This window comes from Gymnogyps californianus, chromosome 3 (genome assembly GCF_018139145.2).
Source record: "Gymnogyps californianus isolate 813 chromosome 3, ASM1813914v2, whole genome shotgun sequence".
Lineage (NCBI taxonomy): Eukaryota > Metazoa > Chordata > Aves > Accipitriformes > Cathartidae > Gymnogyps > Gymnogyps californianus.
This window is the reverse complement of record NC_059473.1, coordinates 53545472-53569945: the sequence shown is the minus strand read 5'-3', so window position 1 is coordinate 53569945 and position 24474 is coordinate 53545472. Positions and strand designations below refer to the sequence as shown.

Below are 24474 nucleotides of genomic sequence, written 5' to 3'. Positions count from 1 at the left end.
CTTGCCTGGCAGGCTTCCTTGTTTTACATGTGGACTTTTTCACTGATTTTCCTCCCCCTCCCCCTGAGATCAGTCACCTGAACATTTGCATTGGTCCAGGTGAGCAGAGCTGAACAGCCTTAACAGTGACTCAGGAATGAAGTCAGGAACTTCTCAAACCAGCTAAAGTAGGGGAAACTGCATCTTCTCTACGTTGCTTCCTAGTCTGTTTTAATTACACAGACTAGACTGACCTACTCTCCCAAAGAGTTAATCTGCTGTTTTTCAACAGTGCCAAAGGTACCACTCTATATTCTTTTCAGCAAATTATTACATAGGTGTACTCTCCAGGTCAAGGTTACAAGTTTGAGATTGGAACGGCTACAAAACCACTGTGGCAACACTATGCAATACTTTCAATGGGGTTTAAAAAAAACAACAAAACAAAAAAGTCACATACTTTTAAAGTTGTTTGTTTGTTCTGTCAATTTAAAAAAAGGACAAAGTGGCTTTAGGAATTGTTACTTTGCATAACAGCTGTAATATTTTAAATACACTGCATCTTGTTTACCATGATGTTTACTGAAAAACTAGTTGTCAATTTAAAATAAAAACACAGTTGTCACGTAACTCAAGAAGAAATCAAGATTTATTTATTGTATTAGCTGTTTAGTTATACAGGGACATATAGCTCTTGCGAATCTCTGGGACAGAGCTGCTCATTTTTATGTTCACTTCTCAACTCCTGCAATACATTTATCTTTATTATGAAGCCTTCAGCTAAAAACTGGAGAACTGACTGGGTTAACACTTTGTATCATGAGCTCTGATGATGGCAGATAGGCTAGAACATCAAAAAATCAGCATGGATCTTGATATCACAACCTATCTATCTGTAACGAATAAGTCAAATGAGAACAAGGAAACAACAGCAGCTGCTTTTGCCCTCTTAGCATATAGGAGATTGTAGGCTTACATCTCTAAAATTTTCACTAAATAGAAAAAGATGCAAGGAGGGGTCTCAAGAGGAAATGATGCAGGTTTGCTTTCCCTGCTTCCTTATTTGAAGTTCCAGGAATGTATGACATGAGGCCTTTAATAAAAAAAAAAAAAAAATCCAGGCAGCTCTTCCTTTGTGTCGTCCCAGCAAGGGTGGAAGCAAAAGGAAACTGAGGAAAGAGGTAGCAGGGGATGAGAAGATGGAGTTATGAACACATAAAGATTCTGGAACAGCCACAGGTCAGATGTTGCAGCAAACGGAGGACAAAGAATAAAGCAACCAGGGGCGCAACCATAACTCAGCAAGATATTGCAGTGATCCCCAAGGGAAGCACACCAGTGAGAATGTTGGTGAAGTTATGAAGACAAAACACCCCTACAAAAACAGGGAGCTAGATAACAACATGGAAGACGAACTTCCTGTTCCTCAAGCCATAGGGAAACCTGGAGTAAAGAGCAGTCAGTGTTTGAGAAAGCTGTCATATCTCACATGCATCTATTAATTCAAAGAACTTACTGGAAAGGAAGTGCTGTGATGCAGGCCCAAAATCTCGGTGTGCCTCCTGTAACTGTTTAAGGCGATCCTCTACAGACACCTACACATAAACACACATACACAAAATTTACATTACATTAACTTTGTAACACTGGGGCTATGATAATAAAAACACTTGTTTACATTCATTTTTATGTTAATAAATTTAAGTTAAATAAATTTAAGTTGTCTGTGTGTCATAGCACTTATTCGACATCCAGCTATTCAAGGCTACTTTTTTCTTTCATTTGCTTGATGAAAGTCCTGTTCATATCTTGCAGTGTTCTCATGCGAGTACTGCAGATCAATAACAAACAACGGTAGTTTCATGGTGACTATAACCAACTGAAGTTTCTGACCTCCTCCCAACCCTTCCATTGTCCAAATTTCAATAGTCATCAGGTCTCAGTTTGATTGTATTGATCTCACAGCTGCCTTTCCAGCACAGAACCATTTTGGAAGGTACCACTTCACTGGCTGACATGACTCCCCCTGGTTTATTAACTGACACTGCACTAGCACACCCAGCAGCAGTTTGGCTGCTTAGTTAACTCAATTTGAGAGGACACACACACACACACAAAAAGAAACCTACTACCAAATTACATTAGGAAAGGGAAGGACTGATATGACACATGAATAGTTTTGCCTCTCAGGAGCGACTGATTCAAAACTACTAGCCCAGAAGCTGATGCCCAGGTTTTGAAAATTCAGTCCCACCACCCTCAGCTAGAGAGGCAAAAGATCCTCCATCCTTCCCCCAATTCTTTCAAACACTTAATATCACCCTTAGAAACAGGTAAAGAGATAAATAGCAGCTGACTCACAATAAGTATTTCCTACCAAAAAAAAGAGTGAGAAAGTGCAAAAATTGATAAATGAACTTTAACTGATGTAAGAAACTTCATTAAACCATTCACTGTGAAGCTGTGCGTGAGTTTGAAGTGTAATCAGGCACATTGATTTACCTTTCTCAGACCATTTAAGCACAATAATCATAAATAAGCAATATGAATCTCTCTCACACCATACCCTCTTCTGTTGTATAACACTAAATGTGCTATTGCTCACATCTTGTTATAGCTCTACTAATACTTAAGTCACTTTAATTCCCTGCAGAAACTGAACATTCAAAACCGAAATAAAACAGTTTTCACAGGAGCTGGAAACACAACAGAAATATGTACATCAGTTTTCAGTAACAATGATTTATGCAGTACAAATACTGCTATAAAACATACAAAAAAGCATGCAGCAGTAGTTCCCACTAGTCTCCAGAGATTAATGTAGTCTCCTGAGTGAGTAAACTGCTGAGACAGCTTGAAAGGAAAAGCTTTTGGTCAAACCACAGAAGGAAAGACAGCTCCCTTTGTTGCTTTGGTACCACTAAAGTAACACCTTAAAGACAGAAATAATGAACAAACGGTAATAATGCATCTTTTAAGAGAACAGAAGAGAGTGAGAAGCATCCCTCCCCCCACCTACTGTACAGATTCAGAAGAATACCTGTAAAAGTTTCCACCGCATATTAAGATCATCCAGTTGACGAGACATCTTTAATGATGGATAAAGGTCAAGCGGAGACAGCTGACTGGACAAATCATTCACTGTTTTAACTTTCAAGTTGATGGGACCAATTTCTTCTCTAAAAGCCTAAAAGAGTAAGAAGCACACATTTATGTTCAACGGACATCTGAGCAGCACAAAAGTCATCATAAACTCAACATGGTGCTAACTTGCCCAATGTGGCAGTTTACGCTGAACAACTGTAGGCAACTCAGTTCTCCAGCAAAGAAAGTTCACTCACTTCAATATTCTTATTAACTCATAGAATCATAGAATGGTTTGGGTTGGAAGTGACCTTAAAGATCATCTAGTTCCAACCCCCCTGCCATGGGTAGGGACACCTTCCACTAGACCAGTTTGCTCAGAGCCCCATCCAACCTGGCCTTGAACTCCTTCATATCCATCTTTAGAGAAAAACAGTATGAAATCTACCCAAATGCCCATATCCAAATTGCGCCCTTAAAACAATTTAAATAAGGTTTTCAGTGGTGCCATATGGCTTTAGACCTTTTCTTTCCAAAAAGAAATACGCAATGGTCTATTTGGAGCTTTAGCAGTATACAGCCTATCAAGTGCTCTTAAGAAAAAAATGTGTTCAGTAACTACAGTTTTCCAGTATTAAGCAGCTGACAAAAATTCAATTTAAAAACTATTATTGAATTACCAAAGCATGAAGGAATGTATCTTCTAAGGAAAAGAAGTACAATGTTTTACCTGATTAGAACTGTAAAGTAAAACTATTACAATGATTAAAAAGAAAAAGGTTTATTGAATCAAATGGAAGTAAACACAGTATTAAGACAAAATTGATGCAAGTTTTAGTTACAGTTGAAAAGAGGCATCAAATGTCTTTCTTGCTGTGAGCAGTTAATTGTTCAGTCATATAAACAGCTTGATTAAATATCATGAAACAAGTCAAAAACAACTGGAAAAAAGATTTTCTTTGGACATTTCAATTATTTACCTCCCTTCAAAATCTCTTTTATCAGGCCCAGGAACAGAAGGCACCTACTGGCAAGAAAGAAGCGTTTGACTTCTGGAGAGCCAGCAATCCCCTATTACTTCAGCAGATGTGTCATTTTTCCACAGCCATGAAAATCTAAAAGACTTCGCTTTATTCTTCTTTACAGAAAAAGCCATCAAGATATGACAAATCGCTTGTTAACATGAGAACAAAGAGCTATTCAGCGTCAACATCTTAGTGCTTGCTTTAGTATCTATATTAAAATGTAAGAAGAGGAGAAGGAGATCCATTACTCTTCTCATATCAATAGCAGTCTGGATATAAATCAGCTTTGACTGCCTTTGTTTTAAAGATTTTGGTTCCATTAAACCTGAAAGTAACAGCAAAATTTGGAGAATGAGGATGCTTACATTGATATATGTGAAATAATGCAGCCCTGTGTTAATTTCATATGAGTCCACAGGCTGTGTATACATAGAGTATTTGCGGAAAACTGGTTGCAGCCCATGGCCCTTCATTCTTCTAACACCAGCGTCCCATGCTGAAGACATGGATGGTCAGGTACATGACCCCAGGGTCCTCTAATGTTTTGCCATACTCATTCTTGAGCTTAAAAACTGAAAAGTTGTGTTTATGAAACAGAAGCTTGGTGATGACTGCTAAATTTGCCTGAAACAACAATTTCCTCTACCTACACGTGCATACCCACGTCTCCTGGAATCCCTGATATTCAGGCACTACCCCAAGCACTGTGCTGTTTCCAGTCATCTTTCCAGGTCAATGTGAGTTATCAGAAGGTATTCCTTCTTTGGGGAGCTCTGCATTACTGGGTCCCTATCCAACCCATGCAGCTAAGCAGGGGACAACTACTACCCATCATGAACAGCCATGCCTTGGGGTGCTGAGCCCTGCATGGGTGGCATGCAACCCTGGCTGCAAGAACTGGTATGCCCATGAGAACATTATATGGTAGTATGTATTCTTCGTGTTGAAATAATCCTGAAGAGAAGCCAGGCTAAAGTAAGAGTAAATAAAAATTTTAACTCTTACAAGCTTAAATAGACAATACATGTGTGAAGTTTGTGAAAGTTAAAAAACAGAAATTAATACTACGTGTATATACTTCTGTATGACTGAAAGAACTATAAATGTTTTTCTAAGAAAGCTATACTTGATGGCCAAACAGATCACCACTAGAAAAAGGAGGTGGGCCTACTGTCAACTGCCGGGATAATAACCGACTCAGTTCACTTTACTCCAGTGCCTGCGCAAAGCTCCAAACACACTCATGGCCTAACTATGGATTAGACAGTATTTCTAGGAGGAAAATATTTAAATCTTAGAACACAATTTTTTTCATTTCATTCTGTACACATCTGTAGCTTGCTCATCACATGTGCTTATGCAACCACAGCTGACACAGCAAATGTGGCACAGTACTGGACTTTCTTTGAGACCTCAGATCTAGTCTTCAAAGAGCACTTTAAACTGTACATGAGAATTTAAGTATACAGTGTATACATATCTCAAGTGATTAGGGGTAGTAGAATGAAGGGGTCTGACTCTCAGGCTAAATATTTCCCAGGAGTTCCACACTTACTGTAGTTTTCTCAATGTGATCTGGTAACGAATCTATGAGCAAGTCTCCCACAGGTTTCCAGCCATTCCTCACGTTTTCAGCCTCCTTCAAGTCAGCATCGAGGTCATCCATGGCACACTGCAAGTCTTTCAGTTTTTCTAATGCTTTGTCCACTTGCTTCTGCCAGATACTGGCACTGGCATTTAGGTTCTCCCATTTCTCTTTTACCTCTGATGACTGCTTACGCATAGCTTTGGCAATCCTCATGGCTTTCTCCTCAGGGGTCAACTCTGCACAGGGAAAGAAAAGTTACACTGTTTATTTCTTCTCTTATTCATGTCTAGTTAAACAGGCAGTGCTCCTGAGGTGCACGCTCAAGACAGTCAGTAAGTCGAGAGTCAACTGATAATTTATTTCAGCAGGTACAAGGCAGAAGTAGTCCACCTTGCCATAACTGAAATAAATCTTAATCACTCCTGATGACAAAATAAAGCTTGATCAGAAGACAGGAAATTATTCCTGACTTCCATGTATCATGATATCTGCAAAGTAAAGGCAGCTTACTGCTGATTTATTTTTGGAGGCACAGGGGAAGGAAATAAAAGATCATCCTTCCCTACTAGAAACTGCAGTAGGGAATCTGGGCACCATTTCATGTAGAAAGAACAAGAACGGTGCTTTTTTCCTGGATCACTTGCCACCACTCTTCACCCTACCCCCGCAATGTCTCTTCTCTTCCTATTCGCTAGCAAAAACCAAGGTGTACTGAGTACCACGTGGTGAGTGGTTCTGCAGCTCTACACCTATTTTTCTATGTTAACACCAAAGTCCTAAACGGCTGTTTTAAATAGGTTTTGCAAATCTAAAATTGTTCAATGAACCTCTTGACTGAAAAAGAGCCAAGCTTGCAGTGCACTGTTTCTCACAAATTTCAGACTTACGCATCTAAATTTCACACAACCCAGCGATTGTGGAAATCCCATTCATGTTAGCAAAGACCAGCTGCCACTGAATAAGCAAAGCCAAAGTGGGCACACACACAACCTCAGGATGTAGTCACAGGAGATGATACCGATTATTTCAGTAAATTGCTTCTATTTAAATTGCCAGTCTCTGGTGAGTCTGGAAGACATTGGACGGAACTCCACACCAGACACGCTTCAGCCCTCTTTGACAACAAGCACCAAGCCAGTCCGTGGTTATCTCTTCTCCACAACAGATGATTTCTGCAATCCAGTCAGGTGGTCTATCAATAAGAGAACACACTGTCTTTCCCGGGTCTTCAATTTGAGACTGATCAAGACCCAGACAGTCAGAAAGCTAAAAAGAAAACCCTAAGACATTCCCAGCAGGTTCTGCTGCCTGCTATTCATAGTGGCCTTGCTGAAAAAAGTCATGGGTAGCTTCCTTCACTAGGGAAGAGTTGCTCCAGTAATGACAAACAAACAAAGCCAGTCTCAGAGGATTCCCCTTCTATATAACAACCATGAGGCTTCTGCAGGTAGAGAAGCAAGCAGAGGAAACTTGATATAATTCGGAAACCAGAGAACAAAGGAAGGGGGAGAGACGTGGCATACACTGAAAATAAGCCAACTGGCCTTCTACTATTCGCTCCTCTATAAAACCCTTAGGAAAGGTTTATCACAGTATTCTTGTGATTAAAATTCAAGTGTTGTCGATGAACAAATTATACACAATAATGCAAAGATGAAAGCACCATTTTTGTCATAAGTCAAATGAGACATATAATCTTCCATTTACTGATATACTATCTTTAAAATCATTAGAACTGAATAAGCTTGGAGTTGCTAACTTGGGGAAGGAGGGTGAGGGGGAACATACAAAAACATGGGGAGGAGGAAGCTTTTTGCTTTTCTAAGGCTAGATGAATGTCAAAGTAAATGCACTGTTGTGGTTCCAAAAGTTCTCTCACTACACCTCTGGTGATGCAACTGTTGTTCCATAGCACCCAATACAGAAAAGCACACGGCAAGTAATTAATACAAAATAAATCAATAGAATATATTCAATTTGTAGGCAGACATGTTTTTCCCAGAAGTAAAAGTAACAGGAAGTTGTTCGGATCAAAAACAGTTTCTGCCAACCAATTCCACTATTTATTTAAGTTTTTTCAAATCTTGCTAGTCCTTATTAGTCTTGATACATGCTAGACTACAAATACTAGAAAAGTATTCAGCAACACAATCCAGATACCATCTGAGAAAAAAACCAAACCAAACCAAACACCACCCACAATGCACGTTTTCTATTTCAGTTGGTGGCGTAGGGGGAGACGATGTTGCCAAATGACCAAGTGTTGCCCAAAAGCACAAGGCAACTTGCTAAAAACTGGTTACGTAGGAGAAAAAAGTGCCACCAACAGTAACCATAGGAGAATGGGAGGCAAGGACAATCAACAGGAGCCAACGTCACCAAAGGCAGGCAGACAAATACCTAGGCTGTAGGCTGCAGAGCATGTTTTGACCTCTAGAATTAGAAAAGCTCTTTTAAAAAAAAGAGAGACCCTTTTGAAGAAAGAGTGGAGCTGAGAGGGACAAAAGAAATTTTGAGCTTACCAAGATATTTCAGAGATTGCTGGGTGTCATAAGCTATCACGTGAGAGCACTACTTATGTGCACTCCCTGCAAAGGCAGAGGCTAGCCAGGCTTAGGGATACCACAATGGCAAGAGGGTATTTCAGAAAAGGAATCTGGGGAGGAACAGCTATGACAAAAACCTGCAATGGGTTTTGGGGATGATGGGAAGAGATATACATTATGTATGTAGCTCTGGGATATAGAGACATGGCAGTAACCCACAATTTGCAATACTGACAGACCAGAATAAAGATGAAGACCAAAGATAGGCTGTGATAAATTGTACCTTGTCTCTGGAATTCCAGCAATTCACAGTAGAATAAGCTACATCACAGGACCACACAGTTCTGGGATGATCTTTATCCCAAGCTTTGTAACACATTTTAGAAAAAGGAAAAGAAATAAAGCTTAAGTTCTAAGCAAAAAACGATTTCAGATAAATCCTGTTTCTTTAAACAAAACCCAACAGCTACAGCTACAAATTGCTTACATAAAGACATCAAAGAAGTTGTTACTGGAAGTAATTTTGGAATTATTCACCATGAAGAATAACGATATACCATTGATGAATGAATGAGAATCCACTACAGTCCAGTGACGAAGGGACTGTGAACAATCTAGAAGTCAAGCTAAATTGCAGCATGCAGGAAAGTTGCACCTAGTGGCAGAGTTCAGTATCGTAAGATACCTCATAGGTTGAGGTATCCTATGATATTCTATGATACAACTATGAGTTGAGAACAACCAGGCCTCAGGAGTAAAAGCTGCAGGACTTTAAATGAGGATTAAGAGAGCACCTAGAGTTGGAACACTTTTCACAACGAAAGGGAATATTGAGCTTCATTGAAAGGGGACAGAAAATTGCAGACCCAGTGGAGGAAGCCTCCTTTGTTGGCATCTTGAACACGTGAATATAGGGGACATTATACCCAGAAACCAGACTAAGTACAAGTTACATATACGCAAAGCTGCAATCTGCCATTTTTATCCAACATCATGTGTTTGCATCATCCTTTACCTGTTATTAGAGCCAAAACCTACCGATTCTGCATAAAAGAGTAGAAAGTTGGAAGGGCTTAATAGTTCTAAACTAGATTATTAGCAGGTCATTTAAAATGATCAGTAACTTGCCAAGGAACATGCTGAAAGCTCTAGTAAGAGCTGAAAATCTTGCAAAACTTTCTGGTTGTCCGTAAAGGTACTGACACAACAGATTCAATGAGTGCTTCTCACTCCAGAGAAGCAATAAGAAAAAAAGTGGCTGTAGAAATAAATGGGAATAGAAGAGGGAAACTACAGCCTGACTTTATTTGTCTGGCCAGCTAAACCAAGGCAGCTTTACTCATGACAGACTAGTCACATATTTTGGGAGGGAAAAAGATTCCAGATTGACTGGGGTGATACAAGTATCCCAATAGAACTGAACACCGAAACAACTTTTAATACCATTTGTCAAATCAGTGTCATTGTGCAAGGGTATCTGCCACATATTTTATTTGAAAAATATTAATTCATTGCAAGACTGTTTTATTTTACAAAAGTCTTGGAAGTGCTTGTAAACTTGCCCTAAAAAGACATTTACTAGGGAAATAAAGCAAAACACACATTTTTATGAGCTATAAAACCATTCAGCATCTATTCATTTAAGAGAGAAATACATCTTGTATAACTTCATGTTTTCCATCATGAAAACCCAACTTATTAATAAGCAACACATTACTTTTTTTCAAGCAGGTAACACCTTCTCCAAGATACTGGTTGCATAGCATAGAATTGTAAACTGCATAAAAAAAGAGTCTTGAAAGTGAGAATTTCCCTCTATGAGTTTGGAATTCGTTTCACCAGTCTGTCATTATACACACTGGTAGACAAAGTTCCTTTTTGCTGTGAAAAAACGCTTGTGCTGGTTTTGGCTGGAATAGAGTTTATTTTCTTCACAGTAGCTAGTATGGGGCTATGGTTTGGATTTGTGCTGAAAACAGTGTTGATAATACAGGGATGTTTTCGTTACTGCTGAGCAGTTCTTACACAGCTTCAAGACCTTTTCTGTTTCTCACACCTCCCCACCAGCGAGTAGGCTGGGGGTGCACAAGAAGCTGGGAGGGGACACAGCCGGGACAGCTGACCCCAAATGACCAAAGGGATATTCCATACCGTATGATGTCATGCTCAGCATATAAAGCTGGGGGGAAGAAGAAGGAAGGAGGGGACGTTTGGAGCAATGGCATTTGTCTTCCCAAGTAACCATTACACGTGATGGAGCCCTGCTTTCCTGGAGATGGCTGAACACCTGCCTGCCCATGGGGAGTGGGGAATGAATTCCTTGTTTTGCTTTGCTTGCGTGCACGGCTTTTGCTTTACCTATTAAACTGTCTTCATCTCAACCCACGAGTTTTCTCACTTTTACCTTTCCGATTCTCTCCCCCATCCCACCGGGGGGAAATGACCGAGCGGCTGTGTGGTGCTTAGTTGCCGGCTGGGGTGAAACCTCGACAATGCTACACAGTGGCTGTTGCTTTTTTGTCCCCACTTAATATAAAGTCTTCTCAATTATCAGCTTCCCCCCCCCCCCTTTTTTTTTTAAATGGTACTTATTACATTCTCTCCACTTCAGCAGCTGCTCAGAAAGTAAGAAAAGCCTATATTCACTGGACCGTCTGTTTACCAGAGAGGAAAGGTATTAACTGATCTTGCAGTCAGAGAGAAAGAGCAGAAAAAAAGCCTGCTTCTGTAGTGGAAAAAAAACTTGATTTTAATAAGCATTTTTTGTCCCAAACAAAGCAATGAAAGCACCAACAGCTTTTCTGTGTCTCTAGCAGAGACAGAATGTCATGGAAGGAAAACTTTCAAGCCTGAACTTTACAGCATATAGCTTCCTTATCTGCTTACATATATGGAGAATACTTAGCCAGGGAAGTTATCAGTGAAGAAAATTCTTCTTGCTTAAGAATTTATTTTAGATCTCTCAAATTATTCCTGGCTCTAGCAGTTTTGATTCTAAGCAACTGTGCTTCATCCTCATTATGTGGACTTGAACTAGTGATCTCTTTCCATCTTGCCACAATTACATTAATTCCCTTTCACTTTTGCTATATTCTTAATAAAATATACTAGAACTGGAGCTGATTTCATGACCCCTCCCTCTCCCATTATGTCAAACATTGTCTCTTCCTTGGTTCAATCAATCTTTGTAGCAAAAAATAATGGGTGACACGGCACTGTAATCATTATGAACACTTTCAGAGCATTTGAACAGACACAAGGGCACATTGTCAAACTCCTAAGCAGAAGAACCAAAAGCACTGCTATCACTGCATGATGAAGTCTTTAGCATCGCTCCAGCGAAAGCATTCTCTGGGCTTCTAACAATCTGGACAGAAAACGTAGTTCTGACAGGATGGGAATAGGAAGTTTAAAGAATAAGCAGCACCTGGTTAACGTGGAAACGTAGCAATTAGTCAGACTCCAAGCAGCCAACCATGCAAGCATAACCCAGTATGTCACTTCTTTCTCCTACTCAAATATCTACTGCATATATGTAGTTAAAACAAAGAAAAAGTACAGTCATTTTCATCTTAGCCCATTTAGGTTTTCTTCTGTCAAAACTGAAAGTTCTCCAAACCAGAGAAATATAATTAAATAAAGAGTGAATGAGGAAAGTCTCTGCAGGATAAAAGACAAATTACCTTTTGTCTGCAGAATACAGAATTGCGAAAGCAGAGAAAATGAAAGCTGTTAAAGAGTATGGGCTCCAGATAAAGACAAATGAGAACAATGCTAGCAAATATACATATCCCTTAACAATGGTTGTTGATATTTCCCAGTGCGTGCTGGTACGGAAGACACAGAAGGACAAAACAAAGAGAAAATAGCTTCTAGTTAAAAGAGATAATTAAGTCGTCCCATAGCACCTATCTCCAGAAAACTAAAGAAGATTACAGCAATCCTGAGAACCATGCATTTATCCAGCATAACCAGGGTAATTTGTTAGTATAATCAAAACACATATAATACTTTTCACTAAAAGCAAGCCACCATTTTGTAATAAATGGTATGATCTAAAGCAAGTTCACAATACTTTTGCACAGTGGAAGCCCAAAGTTTGTGTTGCTCCAGGAACAAAAAACAGGTATGAATTGAGTTTTAGTCTGCTCCTGCTACAAAACCAAAAAAATCCAAATATAACAGTACTGTTATAGCGTCACCAAGCTACTATGTCTTCTTCCAATTCCTACTGAAGGGAGAGTACTAATGGAGAGAGGGCTATCACCACCGTATCCCAGTTACTCTAGGCAAGCAAGAAATTAATCCTATGTTTCTTTCCAAAGCACTGCGACTGCAGATTGTAACAGGTCTATTATTTCTTCCAGAGATCAATAAAGTTTTTTTTCTGGCGCAGCACATATGGCAGGTAGCTCCTCAGCAAGGCTGCAGGAGACAGATATACATCCTCTAACAGTATTTCAAAACAAAACAAAGGCATCTAATTTATTCCAAAACAATACAAAACCAGACAATAAAGACAAGTCAGGCAGCACAAAAGATTGGGCTCCCTGACTTGATAGCATCCTATAACAACAACACACGACTTCAAAACATCTATGTTCTGAACTTTTTTGAACCTTCTAACAAGTTTCCTCAGCCTCTTTTGTCCTCTATACACTTTACTTTTTGTTTAATATTCTGCAACTTCCTATTCGCTTTCTTGAGGCTCATTTACAACGTTTTTGAGCTATGTTTGATCCAGAGTGTAAGAAAGGAGTTTTCTTTCAAACAAGGTCCTAACCTTTGACATCCATCAGTCATCCATGTTGCTAGTAGTGTAACTGAGAATTCTCTTGCAGACAAAGCTTTACTGGTTTCTGAAGTCTTTAAAACAAGGCAACAGTTAAACTTTAAGAACATAGCTTCCACCTGGGAAGCATCCCGTATTTCAGCTAAAACTGGGCCATAACATAGCATACAGGTCAAGAATGAATATAACTCTGCTTATATCCTGAGGTCCTCATGGTTAAAAAAAACCCTATAATAAAATTAACCACAATGGCCTCAGGCCATCCTGTTTCCAATACTCAGCTGTTAAAAATTCAGGCTTAAGACTCCTCTAAGTTTGCACTCCACACCACTCAACAAACAGAAACAACTTCCTTGAACTTTACTAATATGACTGCAAGCTGGCAAGCACGTAGACAAGAATTTCAAGGCTCTGCCCAGGTGGACTAAACTTGTAGGGTGACTAAGAGATCTATTTGAAAGGCAGAGAGAGACTTAGTTTGAGCTTCTCTCATGGGTAACTGCACATTTCTCTAATCTTACGAAGAAACTCTCAAAAGTTACAAGTGAATGAGCTCCAACTAAAACAGAGGCAGCAATATTCAAAATAGTGTAAGTAGTTTCTGGGCATGATTCCACTGACCTCCAGTGGGCCATGCCCTCTTCATTCTCCTAAGCACTTCTACTTTTCACACTCAAGACTTCGTACTCAGCCCAGCTGCATAGCAGAGAACAAAAAATTATTCAGTGGTGTGTGATAGCTAGCGGATAGGCACAAGTGATTGGGAATAGAAATGCTGCCTGCTATATACAACAGAAAACAGTAAGTTGCCTATTTCCAGTAAGATCTTCCTTGCTAAGAGGAAAAATTATGGCAGAGAATTTATCTGAATGTGTTCAGCGGTAGGAAGCAAAGAAGTTCAACTTTTATTTATGTCTGAAACAGATGAGTATGTTGTGGGTCTACAAGTTTAAATAAAGTATATGCATGTAATTCACTGATACCTATTAATATATTTCTCTTACAACACAGATGTGATTTATGGGGTTTTCTACACTTTCAATTAAGAGGAGATAAGAGATGGTAAATACTTAATTTTAAATGATGTGTTTATCACAACAACCTTTGCTACCAAATAGCAGCTTTCAAAGCTAGGAATCTGATTGCCATAAGAAAACTAGAAGCTACTGAAGTACTTTGACAATACTGCAGACTCCTGGAAATATTCACTATTGCAGTGAGAATCAGTGTAGTGGCCTGTGGCAATCTGCTAGGATGTTAGTTTATGTTATCTTCTAAAAAAAATTATCTGCACTCCCTCACTGCATCAGTGGAATTTTAAGGACAAAATTTCAGCAAAGCCGTATCATTGGTTCATAGAATCCTGGGGACACAAAGTAGTATTTCTGCTTTCCTTTGTGTTTCCCATGGCCTGTAACCTTACTAACAGTACAGGGATCTAAGAAGCCAGCTGTAATTATGCCATAGAGAATTATAATTAACATTTTTAGATCTAAGTTTTCTCCTATACCATGGACAGGTGACAACAAAGCTAAAAACGGGAGCATTTCCAATTTCCTTATCCTGTTTATCCTGGTTTATCAATCAGCTCCACTCAGATGCTGAAGCAGCTGAAAGGCAAGAAGAGTGTGAAGCTTGCTTTTTTGTGGTGGGGCCTCCGTACGGAAACATGGCAAAACAAAACCAGAAGAAGAGACAGATGGGAGACAAAATTAACTTAGAAGGAAGTTTCCTGGAAGCTGAAGAACAATGTTTGAGTATGCCAGTTACAGTGGAAGGCCAACACAGGAAGCATAAGGCCAAGGTAGGAAAGAAGAAACCAAGGCTTGCTCATAACCTGATTTTACATTCTTGTGATATATTTGAAACTAACAAGAACATTATAGATAATAACAGGTTATCATAAGGCATCCTATAACAAATATTCTCTTTGGATGGAACAATGAATGTATGTATGTGCAGGTCCTTAAAATAGGTCTCAGTCAGTCAAGTTCAAAACTGATTCTTATCAGTTTTCTCCTAAATCTCTCTCATTCCTTGTCCTTGCAACAATGCCTTCCCTGGCATGAAAACATCTAGAGGGGGAAAAAAGTGGACGGAGAGGGAGAGGTTGAAGAAAACAGGAAGTGATTTTACAACCTTTATCCTCTTTGGATTAGCTAACCCTCCCCCCTAAACACCCCTGCCATTACACAACATAAGAACTAACCTCAAGAAACAGTGATTTTCCAATTAATGCAATTATGATTTTTAAAAAAAGTTTTTGCTATTTTTAATATAGAAGCAGCCAAAAACATGTTCAAATTATGACTGTACAGTGCTGTGTAGCACTCATCAATAGTTTTTTAAAGACAGACTGTCAGCTTACAATCCAAAACCACACTCCTTTCCCTTTAGCAACATGAAGTGTACTTCACTGAAGTTAATGAGTTAACTTTAATCTACTGCAGAGAATACCAGTGATCGAGAGGCTGACAGAGAATAAAAAAAATAAAACATTTTAAAAGCAAACATAAGGCCCCACCCACAGCCTTCACTGAAAATGGTTAATCAGAAGAAAAATTGTGTGTGTCTGGATGTCTTCAAATCCAGAGACACAACTTTCTAGAGATCGGTGGGATTATTTGTCAGAAGAAATTTAGTAGACTCAGTCCTGGGTGAAATGTAACCGCTTATGATATATAAAAGATCAGAGCAGATGATTCAAAGACGCCTTCTGGCCTGAAAGTCTATTAATCTACAGGAAGTGCAACACTGCTCCATGCGGGGTGCAGATGCCCACTGCTGGCAGCGGGGGCTGCATGGGGGCCTCTGTGAGGAGTGGCCAGGGCTGCCCCGTGCTGGGGACAGCCGGCTCCAGCCGACCCACCGCAGGGCACATCTGAGGCCCTCAGCCACGCTGGTGGCACCTCAGGGAAAGTGCATTTAAGAAACAGCAGAAAACACCAGAGAGGGAAGAGGAGGGAACAAAAAGGAGAAACAGCAGAGGGAACACCAAGGTCAGAGGAGGAGGAGGAGCAGCTCCATGGCGGAGCAGATATTCCTCATGGAGAGCCCACGGTGGGGCAGAGGAAAGATATGAGAAGAAAGGAGCAGCAGAGAGAAACTGCTAGGCTGACCGTGGACCCATCACCTTTCCACCCTCTCACACCACTCGTTGCTCTGTTGAAGAAGCTGAGCGTGACCTGCAGTCATAACAAGAGGGGAAGGAGACAGGAATGAAGGAGTCAAGTTGAGCCTGGGAAAGAGGAGAGAAAAGCTGTGGTTTTAATGTTTGTCTTTTTGTTTCCCACTACCAAATCAGTAATTAAATATTTATTTTAAATAGCAATAAATAGTTTATTTTCCCCAAGCTAAATCTATTTGGCCCATAACAGTAATTTGTAAGGGATCTGCATCTGTCCCGATCTTGACCCATGAGCTCTCTCACTCCTGTTCTTCCTATCTTCTGCTTCCATCCCACTGAGGTGAAGGAAGTCAGTGAGCGGATGGGTGGGCATTTGGCTGGTAGCCAAGACTAACCCACCACGTGCTCAAAAAAAGGAAGTATATGGAACTACTGAGCGTGAAGAAGGAAAATAAGTTCAATGCACATCTATGAAGCTTCCCAGTGTAGGCATATTTGATCAGTTTTCAAATACGATGACTAGACAAGGGACACTCATACATCACTTGCAGACCATCTGCCTGGCCATTATCATTATGCAGTTTACCATGGTCATCAAATTCCCTGCTATTCTGTTATCACTCCCATCTGTATAGCACAATATAGTAATAACAATAATAATAACAACAACAATAGATTGCATAACAAGAATTTATGATGCAGCTCATCATCTGAAGTTTGCTCTTGCACTTTCAGTCAACACTGACTAGATCAATGATATCAACCCGTGCTAGAAAATGAACATTTTATGCATTGGCATAATTTGTTTTGGGTGGTTCTATGGTTTTTGAGAGGAGAATCTGTAACTTCAAACTCTCGCGTGAAAGAATGAGCAAATATAAAGTGAGCATTCCTTATTTTTCAACTGCAAGGTTGCTTGCGATTTAGACCGACTGAAACATTAGAGATGTAATATATCAAATAAGTCTGAGAGTAAAGACAAACAGAATGTTTTCAGGAGTTAGGAGTTCAAAAAGGAAGTAGCAAGATACATCACAGCAGCTAAGGTACCAGAACTGATCACAGGGAAAAACGGTTCATTGGCTTTAATCACCAGCTATTCAAACTTTATCACAAAGTTGAATTAGGGAATACAAAACAGCATAAAAATTTGCACAGAAATAACACAAAGTATGGATGCAGGAAAGATTAGTTGTTTCCATTGAACAAACTTTAAAAGTTCACTATGGAGATGTATAGGAAGATGTATGGGAAGAAAAAACTAACTCCCAATACAAGCAGCTATACTGTTATTTTGTAAATTATACAGAACAGTAAATTATTCATATCTTACAGCAACTGATATTTCTGTAAAAGCAGATTACTACCTTTTCCAAGAACAATTCTTACGTAATCAAAAGTACGATTTTATAATGTTCTAGCTTATATCAGAAACATAATTCTAGGACTTACTTACACAGGTATTTGGTATATTTATGTATTTTGCTGTTATGGGGGGTGAGGTGAGGAGGAAATTACCACCTCCATCTCAATGAATACTATGCAAATATCATTTCTATGATAGCTGTGGTTTATTCCTTCGTAATAATTCATCTAACATTCAGATCTTTAAGATTCTGTAATGACTACCTTCCTAAAGCTGATTCCTTTTACTTCTAATGAGATACACCACCGAATAAATTTATTTCTATTTGTGGAGTAAAACTTTGCAATAACAACCTACATACACTTGAATGTGCATCCTTGAACTACTATTCATAGCTGCATATGTTATCGTGTTAAGAAAAAAGAAAAGAACAGAACTGATGGTGTCAGTGTTTTGAATCAAAAATTGGAAAAGGAAATACAGATTTTTCTACTTCTTCCATTAAAACGTGAGTACTTACAAAGCAGAGTAGTAGTACTTTGAGGCTAAATCATTAAAATAAAAGCAATCAAGATGTGGTTTGGAAAATTCTGAAATCCCAGTACTTGGGATATAAATTAGGTCAAAAGGAAAGAAAAAGGACTTAGATGTCTCTAGTACATACTAGTCCCAGTAACTGGGATATAAAATATGTACTAGAGACATCTAAGTCCTTTTTTTTTTTTCCTTTTGACCATTCCTGGAAGAGAGTATTTTCTGACCTGTTTTTGAATGCAAGCTCCTTCTTGGTTCCTCAGGCCCCTCAATTGGTTGGTCAGCAAGGAAAACTCGTGCCTGGTCCACAGCATTGAGAATGGTTTGCTCTTTATCCTTCAGTTCACGCCTCAGTGCCTTTTGGGAAGGGAAAGAAGAATGCCATTTGTAACTTGATCTTGTGAACAACAGATACTATACCATTTTCCCCGTTTTCACCTCTCTGACCAGTCCTGTCTAGTGAGTGAGTAATAGCCAGCATGTCATTCAGACTGCAAGATAAAATGTAAATTTTACAAAACAGAAATGGCAAGAAGTTAATTAAGGCTAGAAGGGTAATTTTTACAGAATTGACTTGAAGAATTGAACACAAGAAAGATGATGGTAGGTTTTAAAAACACTCACCTAACAGAAACTGAAACTAGTACACTGAACTTCTAAAACAAAAAAGTAAAATTAAAGGGTTTATTGCTATTAACAGGACTGCTAATATATAGTACATTACTACAACAGACTATTTGTTATTTTTTGGTAGCTGGATTAACAGAAAATTGCACCTACTGAAACTTCAGAGGATAATTTCAAAACTGCTAAAAAGAACTGCAAAAGTACTTTACATTCCTTAGAAAATGCTACCTCTTATTTGTGTCTCCTATTTATTAATATTTTTAAAACTTAGAAGATATGTAACCAGAACTTTTATGATGAGAATACATTCTGAAAAAACATCCTGCAAATTAGCCAAAAATATTTCAAGCCTTATTATGCAGAAACAATTGAGCCTTATATACCGGGGGGGGGAATCAATTTTTCTTTAAGATATTTTCATGCTAGTGAAAATGAATTTCAGGATATTTTTTTCTCCAGCAATTATGACTTTTTAAAGGGTTAAGTGTAACCACCTTTTCAAAAAAAAAAAAGCATTCATAAGTAGTCAGCTGTAATGTTTCTTATAAAGCATTTTCTTCCATTCAATTTTTTAAGTATAAATCTGTCCCACCTAGAAGGAAACTGTTTTTTATGTTTTATTTTTATTACTTTCTACCAATAGAAACACAAAAGAAGATACTTTAAACATTATTAAAATGCTATGCTTAATTTTTCCAACATACTTTTTAGCTCTAATTATAAAATCAAGGTTTATTTTGCTGACACAAGCTGCTCAGGCCCCATTCCAGCTCAAGAAAAGCAGTTAGTCAGTGTTCACAACATTACATAACAAAACAAGTGCTTTCCACTACAGAAAATAGTGAAAAACAGTTACCATGAAAGTCTCAGAAATGTTACCTTATCCTTCTCACCAGTAAGTGTCTTGATGCCACAAACACAAAAAACCACCTACCTCTTGACTGTAGCTTAGCAAGAGGCAAGATGTTATTTTTCCCCCCTTCTCCCCCACTTTATTCTTTTATCCTCCTCATCTTCCCAAATCTTTCCATTCCTTCTCACTCTACTTCTGCTCCAAATTAAATAAAAAAACCAAAACTCAACAAAAACTAATCACTTAAAATATGCTAACCTCCATTACATTTAGGAACTTGCATTATACAGTCCTATCTTCAGTAACTGTTAACTATTGTCTTTATGCAAAAAACTCTTCAGAACAGTGTTATCTCTACATGCTTTTGTATAGCAATAATAACAACAAGAAGAACAAGCCCTATTCTTTGTAGGATTCAGTATATACTATGTTTAATAAGAAACAAAAATTGTAATTTAAAAACCAAGCCCTACTTTGTAAAAAAAAAAAAAAAAAAGAAAAAAAAATATTTTTTTACAGCAACTGAAGTATTGTAAAAGCAACATTTCTGAAGAATCCCTTCAAATCAGCACAGTATGTATCAATATTTTAATTTCACATAACACACATTAGAACAAGACTCTTCAAAATCATCCATATTTTAGGAATCATGAAAACATTCTCTGTGGAGGAAGTTGTTTCAGGAAAGAAGGAAGACAGGAAGCCATTATCATGACTGTGCAATTAAAGCTCAAAAATTATCCATTTAAAAAGCTTTTGGTTAGTAGAGCCTATGTGGATGCATCATCAAAATACAATCTTAACTTTTAATTTCAATGATTTTATCAGAAACAGGGGGATGATTACTTTACTTCAGTGTGAAGTAGGAAATCTTTCTAGAATTACTTTTTTTCCCCTCCATGCAATTTCCCAAATATTTCCAAAGCATACAAGAAAAAGGAGGCTATGACAGATTTTGAGCCTACTAAGAAATTTCAGCAGTTAGAAATAATCTAGAGATGGATCTTTTCTGCTGTGTCTCTCCTGTTTACCTTCACATATTGTGTTCATCAATTTCTCCTGATCACCCTCAATAAAACTTCAATCAAGTTAGACCTAAGAGACCTTGGATTTAATTCTCTGTCCCCCTCCACCATCCCTGCCACTGAAGCTGTTCATATTGAGGTTGACAACACAAAGATTTTAAGGCTTTGGCACATAAAGCTCATCAACTCTAAGTCATCCACAGTATTCCTTATTAATATATCTTGACAAAGAAATCTTTTAGCATGAAAGAAACCTTGCACATGAAATAATAATATTGAAATAATTTAGTAGTAAAGAAGAGCATCTTGAGCACACCACAGACTTCTTACATTATGGTTTGTACATTTTTTTCCTATGCCACAGATGCAAAAATAATTTTTGAACAGCCACTCAGACTTGCATAACTTTAATCCTTGTTTCTCAGCAATACTCAATATATCTCCCTGTCTCTCTCTTTCTGCCAGTAAACAAGAACAGCAATAAGAGTACATGATGTGAGAATAACCAAATATATCAATAATACCCTCTTGTCCTTCCAGGCAAACCTCTCTGCAACAGAACAAAAAATAAACCCACTTATAAATCTAATCTCGAGCTCAAATATCATCTGTCTTGAGTGGACTGAAGAAAGATTTCACTGGAAAAAATCACTCCTACAAGAACACTACGGAGCAAAAGTAAGTCATAAAAAGCACAGCAAGGAACATAAAAGCTGCAATACTGAATTTTATTATTGTATTAAAGATTTTTATATAATAATAAATGCAATCATATATTTTGGTGTTTTATTTAGTTTTGCAAAAGATACCTCCCCAATGGCTACTCAGAATGGATGCATCTCTTTCAGTAGAGAAGTAGACTGCTGCATCACTTCATTCCCCCTTGTTTGTTATTAAGGACTAAAATGGTTAGAGCATTCATACAGCTTTGAGTGTAGCACAGGTTTTGGTAGAGGAAGAATTCTTTCCCTGTAGCTAGCTATACTTTTCAGGGAGAAAATTAGGAGAAAATTAATACTAGAGTTTTGGTATAGATTAAATAAATAATAAGTGAAGGTATGACAAAAGACTTAAGAGAGGCACCTCGAAACTTGTCACTGAAACTGTCCACTAATAAGGTAAACACACAGATGCAAGTATTTTTTGAGTCTTGTTGGGTATGCAGATGTGAACGCAAAATGAAAATGTGAACACTGAGCACACAGACAGCACAATTATTTTCCCCCCCATGATTCTCCTTTATATTTATAAAAGTGCAATGATATTTTACAGCTATATTGGTCATACAAAAAGGGGCTGTATGTAACTTTGGCAGTAATTCATACCACCATATTTCATACTACAATTCTAAATTGTACAATTACTGTATACTTTAGGTAATGGTTTAAAATGCAAGCTTCACTTCCCTCAGTAATCTGACAAATGACAGACTACCAAATCCAACGTCTACACTTCCAACAGTTTTATTGCATTTGCAAATTCATTCTTATTTCCTACGTAAACCAGGACATGGATTTTTAAAGATTCCTGGAGAAACCAACACTGATTTTAGACATTCTTGATTCTTATAAAAGGGAAAAAAACCCTGGAAACCTAAAATCTGGTGTGCTGATGCAGTGTCAGCACAAACAGTTTTCAGAGCTGACCTTAAATAATACTAGCCAAGAATAATTAAAAAAAACCTCCTTTGAGACCTGAAAGAATTCTTCCACTGGTAGATGGACAGGGGCTCACAAAACCACACTCTTGAAATGTTTTATGCAGCATCACACAAAGCAGCAACTATGAACAGCATCGCAGCATTCATTTTGCAGGTGTGAGGGACATCCTTCAAGTTACTTGACTATGGCAGAGTAACTCAGGACCCCACTAATACATTCCTTCTCTCAGGAAAGAGAACAAAAGTGTTAGCTCCCTAATTTACAACCATTAGCCAATGATTTACTCTCCATTTTGATTTGTTCCTCTTTCAGTAACTACGAAACATGTTTTTCCCATTATAACTTTGGAAATTATATACCATTTATTCTGTTATACCAAGATAATCTAACCCATTTGCTCTCTCTTCATTAGAGATGCTTATGATTTCTAATATAAAAACTAACTCTTCTTACAAGCTAACATTTTTTAACTTACTGTCTGAATTTATAGACAAGGAATTTGCCTAAACCAAAGCCTTCCAAATTTCCATTGAGAATGCTTTGTAGCTGAAGCCTTTACCACTCTTGAAAAATTAGAAAGCTATAAAAACTTTTGCTATTCATTAATTTTTACACAGTTTAGTGTATTCTGTAAGCACCTATTTCCTTCAATTGCACCTTAAAATTATTTTTCGAGCCTAGTACGGGGGCTTCCAAAATTACGCACTGTTGATTTACAGCCTCTTTTTTGCTCTTTTGAATTGTACAGGCTTGTATAGAATAATTCAAGGAGCAGATCGGCTTAATAGTTCCAACAGATGAAGGCAAAGCTAATTTCAAAGAAAACACACGGGATGTTTCTTAAAAACAGAACATATTTAAATCAGGTCTCATTATGCACTCTTTCAAGGAAGTAAAGACGCGCTTTACTGTAACTCATATCAGTTTATTACGTTGTAGCTTTATGTGCCAATCAGCAGCTCCTGTAGCATTTAATTACTTAGTCATCTTTATTCTGCATCCGGTGCTTGAAAAACTCCTGTTACTTTTATACACTAAAATGAAATGGAAAAAATCATCTGTGGCATATAACAGGATGTGGAGAATAAGTAGGATGATTGAGAAAACTTGAAGAATGGGAAGAGGAATTGTTTATAAAGATCACACAGAGATCAAGGTTGTGACCAAGTCTCCGCCACCTGTCTGCATTATTAAAGAATCAACTAGAAAGAAAATAAGCATAGCATGTTTAAAAGCTGCTCCTTCACGACAGACACTATTTAATATAACATGTACACATAAAATTTCAAAAGTAAGTATTTTGGTCTCTGGACACATCTCTATGTGAAAGTCAGTTTTATACTGTATCTACCCCAGCTGATACAGAATACATTCAAATAAAGAGCAATATTTAATTTGAGATGGTGCATCTCACCATGCATTTACCTTTTATTACTTCATACTTAACCTATGTGGCAAGAGAAATAATGAAGGAGAAAAGTGGTGCCTAATATACGACCATTAATACCTGGAGATACATAGACACACGTGCAGCACATGGCACTTCAAAGATGAGACCCAGTCATACATGTTCTGATAATCAGTGACAAACAGTGACCAATACCAGAATAAGGAAAGGAAGGCAAAGATCAGAGTGGGGGGGGGGGGGGGGGGGGGGGGGAAGAGGAAGCTGTTTGCCTCCTTGAGTATTTCAGATTCATTTTTTTAAAACAGAAGAATCTAACCAGAATTTTAAGTTTTGGAGGTTTATCCCATGTCACTTGCAAAAGACTTCTCAAAAAGGACCAAAGACAAGTGAGTGGCAAAGGCTGCATTTTTCTAAATTGTCTCTCAGTTTACCATTTACCACTTGCTGCCTCTATCGCTGTAGTGGCAATACAGAGTGTCCAAATAGGGTGGCAACTACTAGGGTTCAACATGAGAGTAGACCTGGAAGTCACATCCGTAGCAAATTCCTTTTTTGCCTGCACACACAGGGAAACTAAACTGACGGGAGTATAAGAGCATAGATGTGGGCAAAAGGGGGAATTAGACTATGCATACCGGCGATCTTTACCAGAGGCCAATAAATGTTAGCTTAAGACTTTCCCTTTGATTTATCAAAACAGATGCTTCAGGCCAGAAATAGGGGTATTTCTTCACCGAGACTATTTGTCCCTTGACAGTTTCCCTTCCCACTCTGGTCTACGGATGAGTGCACGTGGTCACGGCTATTCACCGAAAATATCACCAACCTCTGTATATGCATGAATAGATAATGCATTACA

At 38.2% G+C, this 24474-nt stretch overlaps 1 protein-coding gene across 2 annotated transcripts in view; it reads right to left on the bottom strand.

Annotated features, from left to right (window-relative positions):
• Positions 1-24474, bottom strand: part of UTRN (utrophin) — a 394556-nt gene that overhangs the window by 85043 nt on the left and 285039 nt on the right. For both annotated transcript variants that reach the window (XM_050894491.1, XM_050894492.1), the window contains exons 54-57: positions 18269-18398; positions 5644-5912; positions 3020-3166; positions 1496-1574 (exon numbers count right to left, since the gene is read on the bottom strand). In XM_050894491.1, coding sequence (XP_050750448.1) covers positions 1496-1574; positions 3020-3166; positions 5644-5912; positions 18269-18398 — 625 coding nt within the window. The remainder of the gene's footprint in view (positions 1-1495; positions 1575-3019; positions 3167-5643; positions 5913-18268; positions 18399-24474) is intronic.